The sequence below is a fragment of the Meriones unguiculatus genome, chromosome 21, assembly GCF_030254825.1.
Source record: "Meriones unguiculatus strain TT.TT164.6M chromosome 21, Bangor_MerUng_6.1, whole genome shotgun sequence".
NCBI lineage: Eukaryota > Metazoa > Chordata > Mammalia > Rodentia > Muridae > Meriones > Meriones unguiculatus.
This window is the reverse complement of record NC_083368.1, coordinates 16,290,072-16,303,946: the sequence shown is the minus strand read 5'-3', so window position 1 is coordinate 16,303,946 and position 13,875 is coordinate 16,290,072. Positions and strand designations below refer to the sequence as shown.

Here is a 13,875-nt window from a genome sequence, read left to right as displayed (position 1 = left end):
CTGACTAGAAACTGATTGAACAGCTAAACTTTCTGTTTGTTTGTTTTTGTTTTTTGAGACAGGGTTTCTCTGTGTAGCCTTGGCTGTCCTGGACTTGCTTTGTAGACCAGGCTGGCCTCATACTCACAGAGATCTATCTGCCTACCTTTGCCTCCCTCTGCTGGGATTAAAGGCGTGTGCCACCACACCTGGCTCGAACAGCTAAACTTTAACTCCTCTTCCCGCTCCTGTATCCCTGCCTCCTGCACATGTGTGTTGATATGCATTTGTGTATTCCTATATGCACATTGCCTATGGAGGCCAGAGGTCAGCTTTGAGCTGTGTTCTCAGGAGCTATCTACCTTAATTTTTCCAGATAGTATTGCTCTGGAGCTTGCTGTTTTGGCTAGACTGGTCTGTTTCTGCTTTCTCACAAGTGTGTACCATCATGCATGCCCAGCTTTTTAAGATGGGGCTGGGGATTGAACTTAGGTCCTTAGTCTTGCATAGGAAGTACTCTACTGAGCTATCTCCCTAGCTGGATTCTGCTTTTTATGATTTGAGTCACACTGGCTCATCTGAACTCGAACTCTGACCTCTGATGCTAACGTAGATGGTCCTGTTTGTTTCACGTCTGGAAACCACAGTATGCACTTGCTAGCACTGCAGATTGTCTCAGGACTGCTTTGATGGCTGCTTTGACTCTGCTGTCCCTACAGTTCCCAGGGGCCAGATGCCTAGAACCTGTGGACCTGGTAGCTTGTGTGAGCTCTTGGTGATTTGGGTTGGCCTTTACCTAATGGTGCCTATGAATTTCACACCTTCCGGCCTGGGAACTCTCCTGGCTCCTCTTCTCTAAGGACCTTCTCTATGGTATCCCCTGTACTGTAGACCTTAAATGAGTTTGAGTGTGTGCCTGGCTCTCTGACTCACACTTAGGGGCTGCTTCAAGAAAGGTCTTCTTGAAGGACGGTTTGACAGAGGAGGCAAAGCAGTGCAGCCTGGACATCTGTTTTACACAGCAGATTGTAGGAATGTTATGGACCCCCGAGTCTCACCATGTCACTCAGCCTGTGCCCTGGGACTTTTAGTTGGGCAGTCTGAAGTCAGGTACTTCAGTTCTCCGTGGAGAATTCTGGGCTGTGGTGTCTCTGGTGAGTGCAGTGCAGCACCCCTGGCCTAGATCCACCAGGGGGCGCCGAGTGGGCCTGTGTGGGACTACGGATGCCCACCAGGGACCCAATGCTTTCACCAGAGATGGATGCTCTGTACCCAGTCCCAGGCTGAGAGGAAGGACACAACTGCTGCTTTGCTTGTCACTTCTGGAGAGGGGCTGATGTTTTCAGAAGGTGTGACGATAGATAGGACACATGACACACAGCTCAGATCCTGTGACACAAGACTGCATGTGCAAAAGGGGTTTCTGAGTGGTGGAACATTACTCATCCTTTCAGGGATGTATGCGAGGCAGTATAGCATGGCGGAACCTGCCAAAGCATGAGAAGGAACCCAACATACAACAGGGAGAGCTGACACAGCATAGAGATGCAACATAGCTCACAAGCACCTAAGGGCATTGAACAAAAGGAATGCAAGAAAAGCACTGCTCAGTTTCACTCTGCAAGGTCCCAGAATCATTAGATTCATAGAGACAGTGGAAGGGGGGGGGGATGCCAAAGACTGCAGGGATCGCTGTGTGATGGAGGCAGCTGGGGAAGATGAATTCTGTGAGGAGAGGGGATGGGGCACCGTAATACGAAGGTGCTTAGGATTTTCAAGCTCTACACTTCAGGTGATGAAAAGGGCTTTTTGTTTGTTTGTTTGTTTTTGTTGTAGTTGTTTTGTCTGTTGGTCACATAAAAGAAGCTAGAGGAAAAGGAAGGAGAGGAGGAGGGAGAGGAAAGGGAGGAAAAGGAGGGAGAAAGAATGGAGAAAGGGAAGGAGGGAAAAGAAGAGGATGAAGGAGAAGAGGCGAAAAGAGGAAAGAGGAGGAAGAAGAGAAGGATAAAGGTGGAGGATACAGAGAGGAAGGAATAGAGGAGGAGGAAAGGAAGAAAGGAGTGTGGAGGAGAGAAGATAGGTGGAGGAGGAGAGAAGAGAAAGGAGAAAAGAGAAGAAAGGGAAGAAGAGTGGAAGGAAGGAGGGATAAGAGGAGGAGATGGGGATTGGGAGGGGGCAAGGAGAAGAGGAGGGTGTCTCCCTAAGGGTTCCTGGCAGTGGGATCTGGAAAGCCCCAAATACAAGCCTCCCCCAGCAGCCCCTGGCTGTTCCTGGCCACTCCTGTCATCCAAGCCGTCTGCATTGTAAGCAGTGCTCATGCTTATAAATGTCCAATACTGTTCCAACTCTACCTCAGAGAAGCCCCACTTGCCACATCCTCCATCAGCTCAAAAACCCGCCCCCAGGGAGGGGCTGAGGGAGGGGGCTACAGCTGGGATGCAAGGTGAATAAGTTGAAATAAATAAAATAAATAAATAAAGTTTAAGAACCCCCACCCCCAAGAACAAGGAAGGCTACCGTGCAGTGCAATCACTCGTGTGGCAGGTGTTCAGGGGCACACACACTTGACTCACTGAGGCAGCCCACTAGAGGAGGTGCCATCAACCCCAATCTCAGATCCAGCAGCCATGATTCGGACCCAGTAGGGACTGGTCCCACTTCCTTCCTGAACAGCCCCGTTCCAGAACAGTTTGCAAGCACTTTGAGATGCTTTTGAACGTTTATGATTTGGACAATGTGATCGAATCCATCGCGAGTCACTGTATACGCAGTTACAGGGAGGGGCTTCCCTGTCTCCCCACAGGACCTCGAGAATGAACTAGCACCCTCCCTCCACCAGTAGATGGATGGCCCTTCAAATATCCGAAGGCTCTCCTTCTGCAGGCTCACTCCTGAACAGCTGTCCCACCATGTTCCCAAGCCTTCCAGGATTCCATATGCCATGACTAGGAGCTCTCACGCTGTCCAGCGAGTAACATCCCTGCCCTCAAAACTTACAACCCACAGAAGAATTAAGACTGAAAAACTGAACAAGCCAGGCCTGGGGGTGCCCACTCACAACTCCAGCACTCAGGAGACAGATGTGAGGTTAAGGCCAGCCTAGGATACACAGGAGACTGTCTAGAAAATAAAGCAATGCTCCCAAACACAAAACTGCCTAGGGTAAACTATGCTTTGGTTCCGAACAGGAAGAAGACAGCTGAGGCTTGGCACATGGGGAAGAGCCAAGTCACAGCAGCTCTGAGGACACTCCAGGTGTGTCCCCTCCCTCCTGGTCTTTCAGAGAGCCCAGCAGGTGCATCTCTGCCTGTCCAAGTCAATCCAGGTCCTAGTAACTGGATGGGGAGGGTCCTGCCCCGCTCTCATTTTCATCCATTTTTCTATATTAGGGATGAGATGGTCTATTTTTAGTGTGTGGCTGGTGTAAGTCAGGGGTTGCTATAGCAACAGTGAGTGGCTACAAACCCAGTGCTGCTTGGGTTCCCAGTCACAGAGAAATCCCAACACGGAGTCCTGACAGGAATGCAGCCTCGGAGGATGGAGCGACCCTGTCCATGCAGGTTCCTGACTGCTGTCTTCATGGAGTGCCTTGGGCAGGCTGAGCCTGAGTCTTGCTAGTAGAAAGTGAATACGGGCTCGGGACTGAGAGAAAAGCTGGAAAGCTGATTGGGAACGGATGCCAAAGCTCACTCACAGGTGAGGAGAGATTCCTGCGGTTGTGCAGACCTTAGACAATAGGTAGAGGGGGCCGGTGTGCACTGCTGGGAAGCCCAAGATAGCGGGTGGGGCCCCTGCACATGGCCAGCCAGCGAAGCAAACTGTACGTGCTGAGACAATGCATTATTTTGTTGGTTTGCTGAACCTGGGTCCGCTATAGCCCAAGCTAGGCTCAAACTCACTAGGTAGCCAAGCATGACACCTCGAGCTCCTGATCCTCCTGCTTCTGCCTCTCAAGTGCTGGGATCACAGGCATGAGCAATCCTAATGACAGTACTGGGGATGGAATCCGAGGCTTTGTGCATGCTTTTTAATCTACCTGCTGAGCTACATCCCCAGGCCCCACTACCCACCTTCTAAGGCTTGCCTCTGAGTGCACCTCCCACCAGGGACCCCAGACTAAAGCCAGCAGATACACAAATGTCAGGAGGAGTGTGAGAATGAACCTGAAAACTGCTTGTGCCCATCCACAAAGGATGGGTGTATGTATGATCTGTGTTCTATGCAGCCTGTGGCCTACCTGATGACAGGGAGGCCAAGCTCCCAGAGACACCGCTTCACTCAGAAAGTATATGGAAAAGAAGCCAGGAAAATCAATGTCTACCTTTACAGGGAGACATGTTTTCAAATGTAGGTTTTATGATGACTTAGGGGTAGTGAGGCCAGTGGATGAGGAGACAGCTTCTCTGGAAAGACAGTTTATTATAGTCCCAAGAGAAGGGAGTGTGTCACAGGCATGGAGGGGAGGGGCATGAAAGGAGTATCAGGCCTTGTCAGGAAGCAGAGGAGAGCCTTGGCTCTTGTTTCCAAGAAGAGGAAAGGTAAGGTAGGCTGAGCAGACAAAGACTGGCTTCTGTGGATGCATTGGTGGGACTCAGAGGTCTCAGGGTTATCTGTCTGTCCCTGGCCTCCGGTGACTAGAGCCCCATGGGGTAGGTGTGTAGAGCCAGGGCTCCAATTGGTTACTGTGTATATAAAAAGGTGGACTTCTGGGCAATCCTTGGTAATGACTGGATAACTCTTGCGGGGGTGGGGTGGGGGTGGGGAGTAGGCTCCTTCTTTAGTCAGGGAGGACCATGTTTAAGACAATCAAAGGGTGGGGACTTGGCTCCATCTAACAAAAGACTCAAAATTATCCTTACTATAAGCTGTAACACCCATTGTTCTGTTGTTTTTACCTTTAATTTCCAAGTAATTTTATCCCGATGGCACAGGAAGGTTTCTCCTGAGAAAGCCAACGGGAGGGGAGCTGACTGCATCCAGGTAGGGAGACTCTAGAGGAAGGGCCTGAGCTCGGAGAGCTCTGAGTCTAGCTTCTCCAGGGCCTCACACACAGCCCTGCCTGTGGTTTGCTTCCCTGAGTTTCTCAGCCAGGATGAAGCTGATTCACTTTCTCTAAATGTCACCATCTGCCCCATCCTGAAAATCAAGGTCAAGGCTGGTGGAATTCTCAGGTCCTCCTCCACTGAACTTGGCCACAGAGTGTCCTGTCTGAGTGTGTGAGATGAGGGTGCAGGGACATTTCCTCCCATCCAGTCTTAGGAGAGCTTTCCCCACTGATTAAGTCTATATTCTAAAAGGGCTCCACTGCCTTTGAAGGCAGACATTCTCTTACACTTTTATCCTGTTCTGGCCAGAGTCTAATTATCTATCTATCTATCTATCTATCTATCTATCTATCTATCTATCTATCTATCTATCTATCTATCTATCTATCTAATCTATTCTACTATCTATCTATCTATCTATCTATCTATCTATCTATCTATCTATCTATCTACCTACCTACCTACCATGTACTTACTAGTATGCACAATAAAAAACTGGGCAACTGAAATTCATCCGGGGAAGTACGTACTTGTTTGTATTATTCTGAGCCTTCTGACAGCTTTTCAAATGCCCATGATGGACCTCCTCATCACTGAAATTACTTCCGCAGGCCTCTCTCATGGTACCAACCAACAGGAAGAGCACATCACTCCAGCCCATGGGAGCGGCAACTCTGAATTCCACAAGGACTGTTTCTGGCTTGACTCCCAGCAAACTGAAGGTTCCTGGGAAGAAGTGTAGATGAATGTTCTCTAAAGAGCCTGCCTTTGTGTTAAGACCTTCTAGATGGTCTGCTTTACTGAGTATGGGTGTCACAGCCTTATGGAGAGATGGAATGTGGATCAAGAGACTAAGGGTCGCTCCATGTGGTGGCAAACACCTATGCTCTGAGCCCATCTGAGACATGAGTGAATTGGATAATGAGGCCTATCAAAAAGCAAACAGTGAAAGGGCCAAGGCTCTACTGGGTGGCCTTTGGCCCCTAATGGCGCCCATGTATCATTAGCCTTTGCCTCTGGCCTGGGCTTTTTGTGACTGCTGGATAAGAAAGACCCTCATGTATGCTGAGCTGTTGGGCCTCTCACCCCTTCCAACCTAGAGGCTAGGAATGAGTGGGCACCTGCTTCCGGTAGAAAGTGTCTCTACCCTGCTGAAGACTACATCAAAATTTTGGAGGAGCACCCCCCTCTCTGTAGCACACCTACAGCCCACCCACAGAACAGGACAGTCCTGCCACCTTTCTTTTGGGACTGTCTTTGGGGAACCCATGTCATGAGTAACCTGAGTCTATGTTCCAAACCATGATGTCTGATGTTTGTGCTCACAGCAAACTATTTTCTTATTTCATAATTGTTATTTTTCTTTTTCACCTTGACAGAAAATACTAGATGTTACATGAATTATTTCCAGGAAAGCTCTGAGAAGGCTGATTTACGTTAAGTCTTGCTAAGTGTTTTCTCTCATTTAGGAAATCAGCCGTCGTTGGTTTGTGTTATCTCTTCCTGTTCGTAGTGGGGCCCCTCAAGCACCTCAGGCTCCAACTCACCAAAGCTTCCCTGTGAATTCATCTGGGGCCATTCACCTGCTTCCTGCTATAGCAGGACTCCCAGCCCTGGGCCCTCGGCCTGACCCCATCTAGTTGGTACTTAATCTGATGGCTACAGTTCCTGTTTCTGCTGAGAAGCCCCTTCAAGCTGAGCCAAACATGACTGGGATCCTTGGGGAGCCAGTGCTCCCCTGTGACTAGGACAGCACCCAACCCTTGTCTAAGTTTAGGAAAAAGCAGTAGTGCCCACAGAGGCTTGGGGCCAAGGATACAGGGTGTTGCGAGGAATCGCCCATGCCTCTGAGAACATGCAGTGTTGATTTGTTCTTTAGAGTATTTGGAACTCACATGTTTTCCCTTCTCAGTTTCTGGAGCATAGATCACAATGGAAGGAAGGATTCTGCTTCTCTCTGTAGGAACTGAGCTCTCGTGTTTTTCCAAGGCACTGGAAACTGTGTGATCATCTTGGATGCATGGCTCTTTGTTGGCCAGGCTTATCTCAAAGGTGGTGGTGACAGCATCAGGGATGGACTGTGGCCTAAGCCAGGTGGTAAGCCAAGCTCTGGGCCATGGAGCCCTGAGAGGCATCTCCTGAACTCACACCCTTTCCTAAATCCCCTCTCCCTACCCCATCCCTCTCCTCCTCCCTCTCGATTCTGTAGGCATATCTTCTTTTGTCATATCTTCTGTCACTGCAATGTTTCTGGGCCTATGACCCTTTGTCCTCTATTGAAAGTTTGCTCAGAACCTGGGTCTTCAGAAGAGCTACCCCACAGATCACACTGCTCCTGGGGTCCCCAAGCCACCCAGCATGTTCCCCACTGACAGTCCTGTGCTCTCTCAGGCTTCCTGGCATTTTTCATTGGGCTTCTGTGGGTCAGTTTCATCTTCCTGACCTGTATGCCTTCCTGATCTTGGGCGCCAGAGACGGGAACAGGAAAGGGAAAGGTCCACTGGCCCTTGTCTTTTTCACCCTCCTTTCCTTGGCCTCTCTGCCATCATTGTTCTGAGGTTCCATCATTGAACTGCCTGAGGAAAGGCACCTCAGCTACTCTGCTCTTTGCCACTGACTGAATGACTCTTGAGTGGTTCTTGGGGAGAACCAAATTGGGAATTGGCCCATTTCTGTGTCTAAGCTACAAGTGGATTGCTTCTGCAGAGAAATGGCCGGTGGCCAGGAGCTAGGCCTGGCGCTGTCTAATAAATGCTAGACTCATAAACTAGAGACGAGCATTTCTAAGTGGCCAGTGGCTAACTCCTGGTCCCAGACACCACTCCATTAGCTACTGAGGTGTTACTATCCTCCTAAGAAGGCATTCATCCTAACAAATTAGTTCACAGTGTCTTGAGTCTTCCATGTGGTACTGAAAGAATGGACAGCAAGTCTGGCAGGGACTAGGCTTGCAGGGGCATGTGGAGGAAGGCAGGGTTAAAGCTCAGCTCAGCCTTCTCCTCACTACAGCTTTAGCCATAATTCCTACCCTCAGGAGCATGGCCCTCTTCTCCAAACCCTAGGGCTTCACCTCACATTGGTACAGAGTCCTGCTGTTGTCTGTAAGATGGTGTTGAGGTGCTCAACCGTGCTTCCTTCTGTCCTGCTGCACTGGCCTGCAGGTGGACCTAGGGACATTGAGAGCCTTACTTCTCCAGTCACCTGGCTCTTTCCACCTGGCACGTTTAGGTCTTCTTGACCACAAACTGACTCCCCCATACGGTCACGCCAAGTGCATCTATCCTTCACCCTCCTTTTAGACAGTACAGCTTGCCTAACCTACGACAAAAACCCATCCATTTGTCAAAACGAGTCATTCGCAAAGGGACGAATGCGGCATAGTTCCACTTTTATGTGTGGTGAGGGAAATCAGAGGTCAAGGTTGGGTGTCTTCATCTGTCATTCCCCACCTTGAGTTTTGAGTCAGGATAAGACCTGGAGCGCATGAATTGGGCTAGACTGAATACCTAGGATCTGCCCGTCCCTCGCCCCATCCCACTCCAGTGTTGGAGCTACAGATACGCACCTCATCTTGCCCTTACATGGGTACTGAGGATCTGAACACAGGCCCTGCTGCTGGACTGCAAGCACTTTATTCACTGGGCCATCTTCCCAGTCCTGCTTCCCGTGATTCTCCTGCTATGAGGGGACATGCCAAATTCAAAAGAGATGGGGGTAGAGTGATGGTGGCCAGGGACTGGGTGTGTAAGGAGTTTAATGGGTGCAGAATTCTGGTGAATGATGAGAAGCTCTGAGATGGACAAGGGGTCTGCTGCTGAGTGATGTGAATGCCCTCAATGCAACCGAGTCACAAACCGCCATGCCATGTGGTGGCGACAGCAAGTGATATGCTATGTCTATTCTGCCACCATTAAACAGATACTCTCACGGGGCTGTAAGTCCTACACAGGACTGACTTGCTTGCTTCTGTGTCCTCAGAGCAGAGTGGACCCTGTAGAACTGGCAGAATATGGGTGATGGCTGGGCCTGGAAGTGGGCACCACCGTACATTCTCCTGTGCATAAATGAAAACTCCCACTATGAAAAGTTAAAAACTGTGTTGGGGTATTTATAGAAAGTTCACTCAGGAAACTAGAAGCCAGGGCCAGCAGGTAGCAGGGGTCAGAATGGGGCTACAAAGACAGAGTGAGGATAATGATGGGAGAGGAAAGAACAGAACAGGCAGACAAAAGACTTGCTTCTTAGCCTTGGCCTCTGAGGCAGAGCTCTTGATGTTCTCCTAGGGCCATATACAGTCAGGGTCTGTGCCACCAGATAGCAGGACCAGACAGCTGTGCCAGCAGGGCTTGCCAGTGCAGAGGGAGAGTACCTACCAGGGAAAAGAATGATGCTTCTCACAAAGCCATGGCAGATCCTGCTGAGCTGGGCTAGGGGAGGAGCCACGGGTAGGCACAGGTCGGGTCTCATACTAATCAGGTTTTATTTAATTCTGCTCAGAAGTGCAGAGGGTGGAAACACAGCTATGTTGCTTGTCCCTTATCTGATTAGTCCGGTCCCCTCCTAATCTCCTCTTATATCACTGCTGTTATCTCCAAATGCTCTTTGTTGGCATAATCTGGATCTCTCTCTACTGAAGAGATGAAAGGAAGGTGTATGTGGAGATTTTCTGTCTGGTACACACAGTGTGAAAGTCCATGTGAAAGTTTTGCCTTTGTGTAGTCCATGTGGCCACAGGCATGAGGACCAGTGTTCAGATCCTTAGTTTCATGGTGAGCCCAGCACTCAGAATTATCCAAGAGGATTCCATTACTGGTCCAGGTGGTCAGCTTTCCAGTGACAGCCTCATGCTTCCTGATGGAAGACTACCCGTGGCCCAGTGTCATTCCCTCAGTGACAGTGGGCAGAGCTGAGCCCTCTGCTAATCCTCTTCAGCTGTTCTGGGAGGCCAGGAGGCTCTCGGGACAGCTGAGTGGAGGTGTGTGACTGTGCAAGCGTGCACAAATGCATGTGTAAGTGTGGAGTTTGCTCACAGTCCATGAACCTATGCATTCGCATACACGTGTAGATGCGTATGTGCATGTGTTCGAGAGCAAAAGCACGCCACTGGAGAACAGGGAAGACACTGGATGGAATGAAGTGCATCTTGTCCCCACAGGGAGTAGCTCTGCATGGTGGGATTAGAGGGACAATAGTCTCTGCAGAAGACAGGTGTACTGGATACTTTTATGTCAACCTGACATATCTGAGAGGGGGCAACCTCAATCCAGAAAATGGCACCATAAGATCAGTCTGTAGGGCTGGGCAGTGGAGGCGCACGCCTTTGATCCCAGCTCTTGGGAGGCAGAGCATGTGCAATCTCTATGAGTTGGAGGGCAGCCTGGTCTACAGAGTGAGTTGCAGGACAGGTTACACAGAGAAATCCTGTCTTGAAAAGCAAAGCAAAGCAAAACAAACAAAACAAAAACACCAAACCAAAAATTCTCAATCAGCGATCGATTGGGGAAGGCCCAGCTCATCTGGGCTGATGGTCTGGGGTTCTATAAGAGAGCAGGCTGAGCAAGCCATGGAGAGCAAGCCAATGAGCAGCATCCTTCACAGCCTCTGCCATCAGCTCTTGCCTCCAGGTTCCTGCCCTGGCTTCCTTCAATGATGAACAGCCATACTGAAGTGTGAGCCAAACAAACCCTCTCCTCACAACTTGCTTTTTGGTCATGGTGTTTCACTGCAGCAATTAAAACTCTAAGACAACAGCTAGCTGCAGAGGAGAGAAAAAGGGCAGCAGAGGCAGGTGCTGACCACCTTAGGCTCTCCCTTGAGACCCATGGATTAAGTAACAGGCAGGTACCTCAAACTCCCCCAGAAGAAAAAGTTGTGTGAAATTCCACATGGAGGAAAGGACACAAAACCAAACCCCAAAGTAGCACTTCCTAGACAGCCAGAGCGACCTCACTGGAAAGCTATCATTTTTAAAGAGAGAAGGGGCAGGGTTGGAGATCACAGGGTGAACTGTGGGAGACATGTTTCCCCAGAGACCGGGAAATCCTGGGTGGAGACCTGAATGGTCTCCCAGAGTGGGCTGAGTTAGCCTAGCGATGTACGGAGGAAGCTTCCTCAATAGTTCATGGCCTTTCCCCTTTATTCAGTTGCTCCAGACCTGGCATTATGGAGCAGCTTCCCAGATCTTGGTTCGGTGTGATGCTCTACCTGACTCCACACCAGCTTGAGCAGAATGGCAGGTCTGCATTTGTGCCCTGAGCTCCAGAGGAAGGCTCCGAGAGCCCCACATCCCTGACCCAAGGGGAAAGCTGGCCTTTGCATACAAACTTTTCTATGATACTTGGTGGAGATGAAAGTATTGTTTCTGATCTCAGCAGCTTAGAAGATGGGATGACAGCCAGCTCTCACACACCAGGGCAGAAACCACTGTCTGGCACACATCAGGCCTTTAATAACAGGTCTGCTTGCCTGTCCCCATTAGCAAAACTAGACTTTCGTTCAATAATAGAGTCAGATTTAATTCTGTAGTAAATGAGTATTTACTCCTTCGTTATCTAAAACAAGTCTTGTTTTTAGACGAATCACTGACTCTCTGGTCTAGACAGTCCTCCCTCCTTCCCCCACTTCTGTGTCAGACAACCCATTCCTCTGTAGAGTCACTACCCCAGCACTAGATGGGATTCTGTTCTTTGGTTCACTTTGCAGACTTTTTTCTTTCATGAGACTGAAAACTCCTCCAGGAATCTCCGTCTCCATGCTGGCCCTCCTCAGACCACTGAGGCTCTCCAGGGCGTTGATGTATAAGATGTGACATGAGGTACCATGCCTGTGACAAACTTCCACCACTTGAAATGTCACATTCTACTGTTATTTTTATTTTTATTTTTGAGACAGGGTCTCATGTAGCCCAGACTGGCCTTGAACTTGCTATGCAACCAGGATGACACTGAACTTCTGATCCTCCTGCCTCCAGCTGCCAAGTGCTGAGATTACAGCTGTACCACCATGCCCAGTTTTACTCAGTGCTGGGGATCAACCCCAAGGCTTCATACAGGCTAGGCAAATACTCTATCCACTGGGTCACACCTGCAGCCCCAGCCTCAGATTCTTAAAGCATGACAGCTGCCATCCAGGGCTGAGTGGTCACAAATCATCCAGGCCCCTACGAAGTCGGGAAACGTGGGCTCCACCTGTATAAATCCATATGATCCGAGCACACAAGCCTGCACATCAGCAGGTCCCAGAAACCGCAGCTATGCGGCCAGCTCTCCCAGCTGTGCTTATGTCAGCCTCATGAACCTGAGGTCACGGGTCCCAGAAGCAGTTTCTCCCCAAGGAACACAAGACAGGCAAGTGCTTTCCCTTCCAAGTAACCCTCTGTCCTCCAGTTCTCCTGCCAGGGACCAAGGAGGCGGAGTCCCTTCCTCTGAACACATGGGTTTCTCTCCACACACATTTCATTTGTAATAATACAAGCTCACAGTTGCTCTTCTTTAAGCCACTGCTTTTTCCTAAGCCAGGAACAATCCCAATTGATCCCTAAACCACACAGATTCAGGTGGGCTGCAGAAAGAAAAGAGCTTTACAAGGAGCAATGATGTTGGCTGGGAGTCATACTACTCCTAGGAGCAGTATGACTATTAGTTAGTACTCACCCTCTCACCTTAACCACTGCCTCAGGGTTATGCCCAGAGCCAGAAGCAACAGCTGCCCAGAGTCACACATGTGTACACATGCACATGCGTATGTGCGCACACACGCACGCACACACACACAAACACACACATACCACGGGACCATTAGAGAAATAGAAACGATGGGATCCTACCAAAAAGGCCATGGGGTTCCGACTGGCGCCGCTGGGTGCTTCGGCTTTGGTCCTTGGGTTTCTTGTTGCCCCTCAGACTTCCAAAGCGCTTCATGAGTCTCTGCGGCCACAGAGGCGGTGGCAGGTGAACATAGCAGGACTTGAAGAACCAGTGTGCGCCTCGGCTGGGGGCTGGGGGTTCACCAGAAGGGGAGCAGCATCAGCTGGCAGGTGCGGGACACCTGGCAGCCGCAGCTCACCGCTGCTGAGAGGAAGTCAAACAGCCTGTGGGTCCTCACCAGGAGCTCTCCAGTGAATATGAGAGGACGGTCACACTCCAGGACCGGCCTGACAGCCACAGGTACTCTCACCGCAGTTCCCACTCAGGCTCCTGAGACTCCCGAGCGGAGCAGTCCTGACTGGCAGCACCTCTCCTCTCCCGGCAGTATCAGCTTTGCCTGTCCTTAAGTAGGCAAGAAGCCACTGGCGACATGAACAGAACCTTGCAGGGGATCTGTTTATGTAGTCCAGGTTACCAGCTCACTGACAAGCTCTGGGTTATTTATTCTCTTTCAACCTAAAGCAGGAGGGGAGCCCAAGTAGGCAGAGCCGGCACTAGCCTGCTAGTCATGTGAAGATCTGCGTGATGTCTCTTTAAGAAGACTGTAAAAGGAAACCACCCTGTACAGACAATTCTTGGCACCAATTGGCCAGAGCACATTCTCATTATGACATGACATCACGCAACTATTTTGATGCATGTGCTTCAGGGCTCTGAGAACTAGAAGGCTCCAGAGGCTGCCTGGAGGAGAAGCCCGAGAGCACAAGGGCTACACACTGCTGAGTCGTCTTCGGCCCTCACTCCTCTAGGATACACAGAAAGATCACAGAAAGAAAGAGGGTGGCCTTAGGACTCAGCAGAAGATCTCAGACAAGCAGGGAACCTGGCTTGCTAAGAACTGCATGACAGAACTCAGAATTTCGAGGGGCTTTCATTCAACTCCTCCGATTGCAGATGGGGAAACTGAGGTTCAGGATGGGGCTGCG

General features: G+C 50.1%; 1 protein-coding gene and 1 long non-coding RNA gene across 8 annotated transcripts in view; one reads left to right on the top strand and one right to left on the bottom strand.

Moving 5' to 3' along the window:
* Prkag2 (protein kinase AMP-activated non-catalytic subunit gamma 2) overlaps positions 1–13,875 on the bottom strand; it is a 366,379-nt gene that overhangs the window by 128,640 nt on the left and 223,864 nt on the right. The window contains exon 1 of one of the 7 annotated variants that reach the window (XM_060374090.1): positions 12,850–13,302. The exons of the other annotated variants lie outside the window; for them this stretch is intronic. Within the exon in view, the coding sequence (XP_060230073.1) occupies positions 12,850–12,943 (94 nt within the window). The 5' untranslated portion in view covers positions 12,944–13,302. Of the gene's footprint in view, positions 1–12,849; positions 13,303–13,875 lie in introns of those variants that run through there. 7 annotated transcript variants of the gene reach the window in all.
* On the top strand, positions 3,178–6,465 carry LOC132649701 (uncharacterized). Its single transcript, XR_009588197.1, has 2 exons — positions 3,178–3,675; positions 5,636–6,465. It is a non-coding gene; the product is annotated as an uncharacterized LOC132649701 (long non-coding RNA).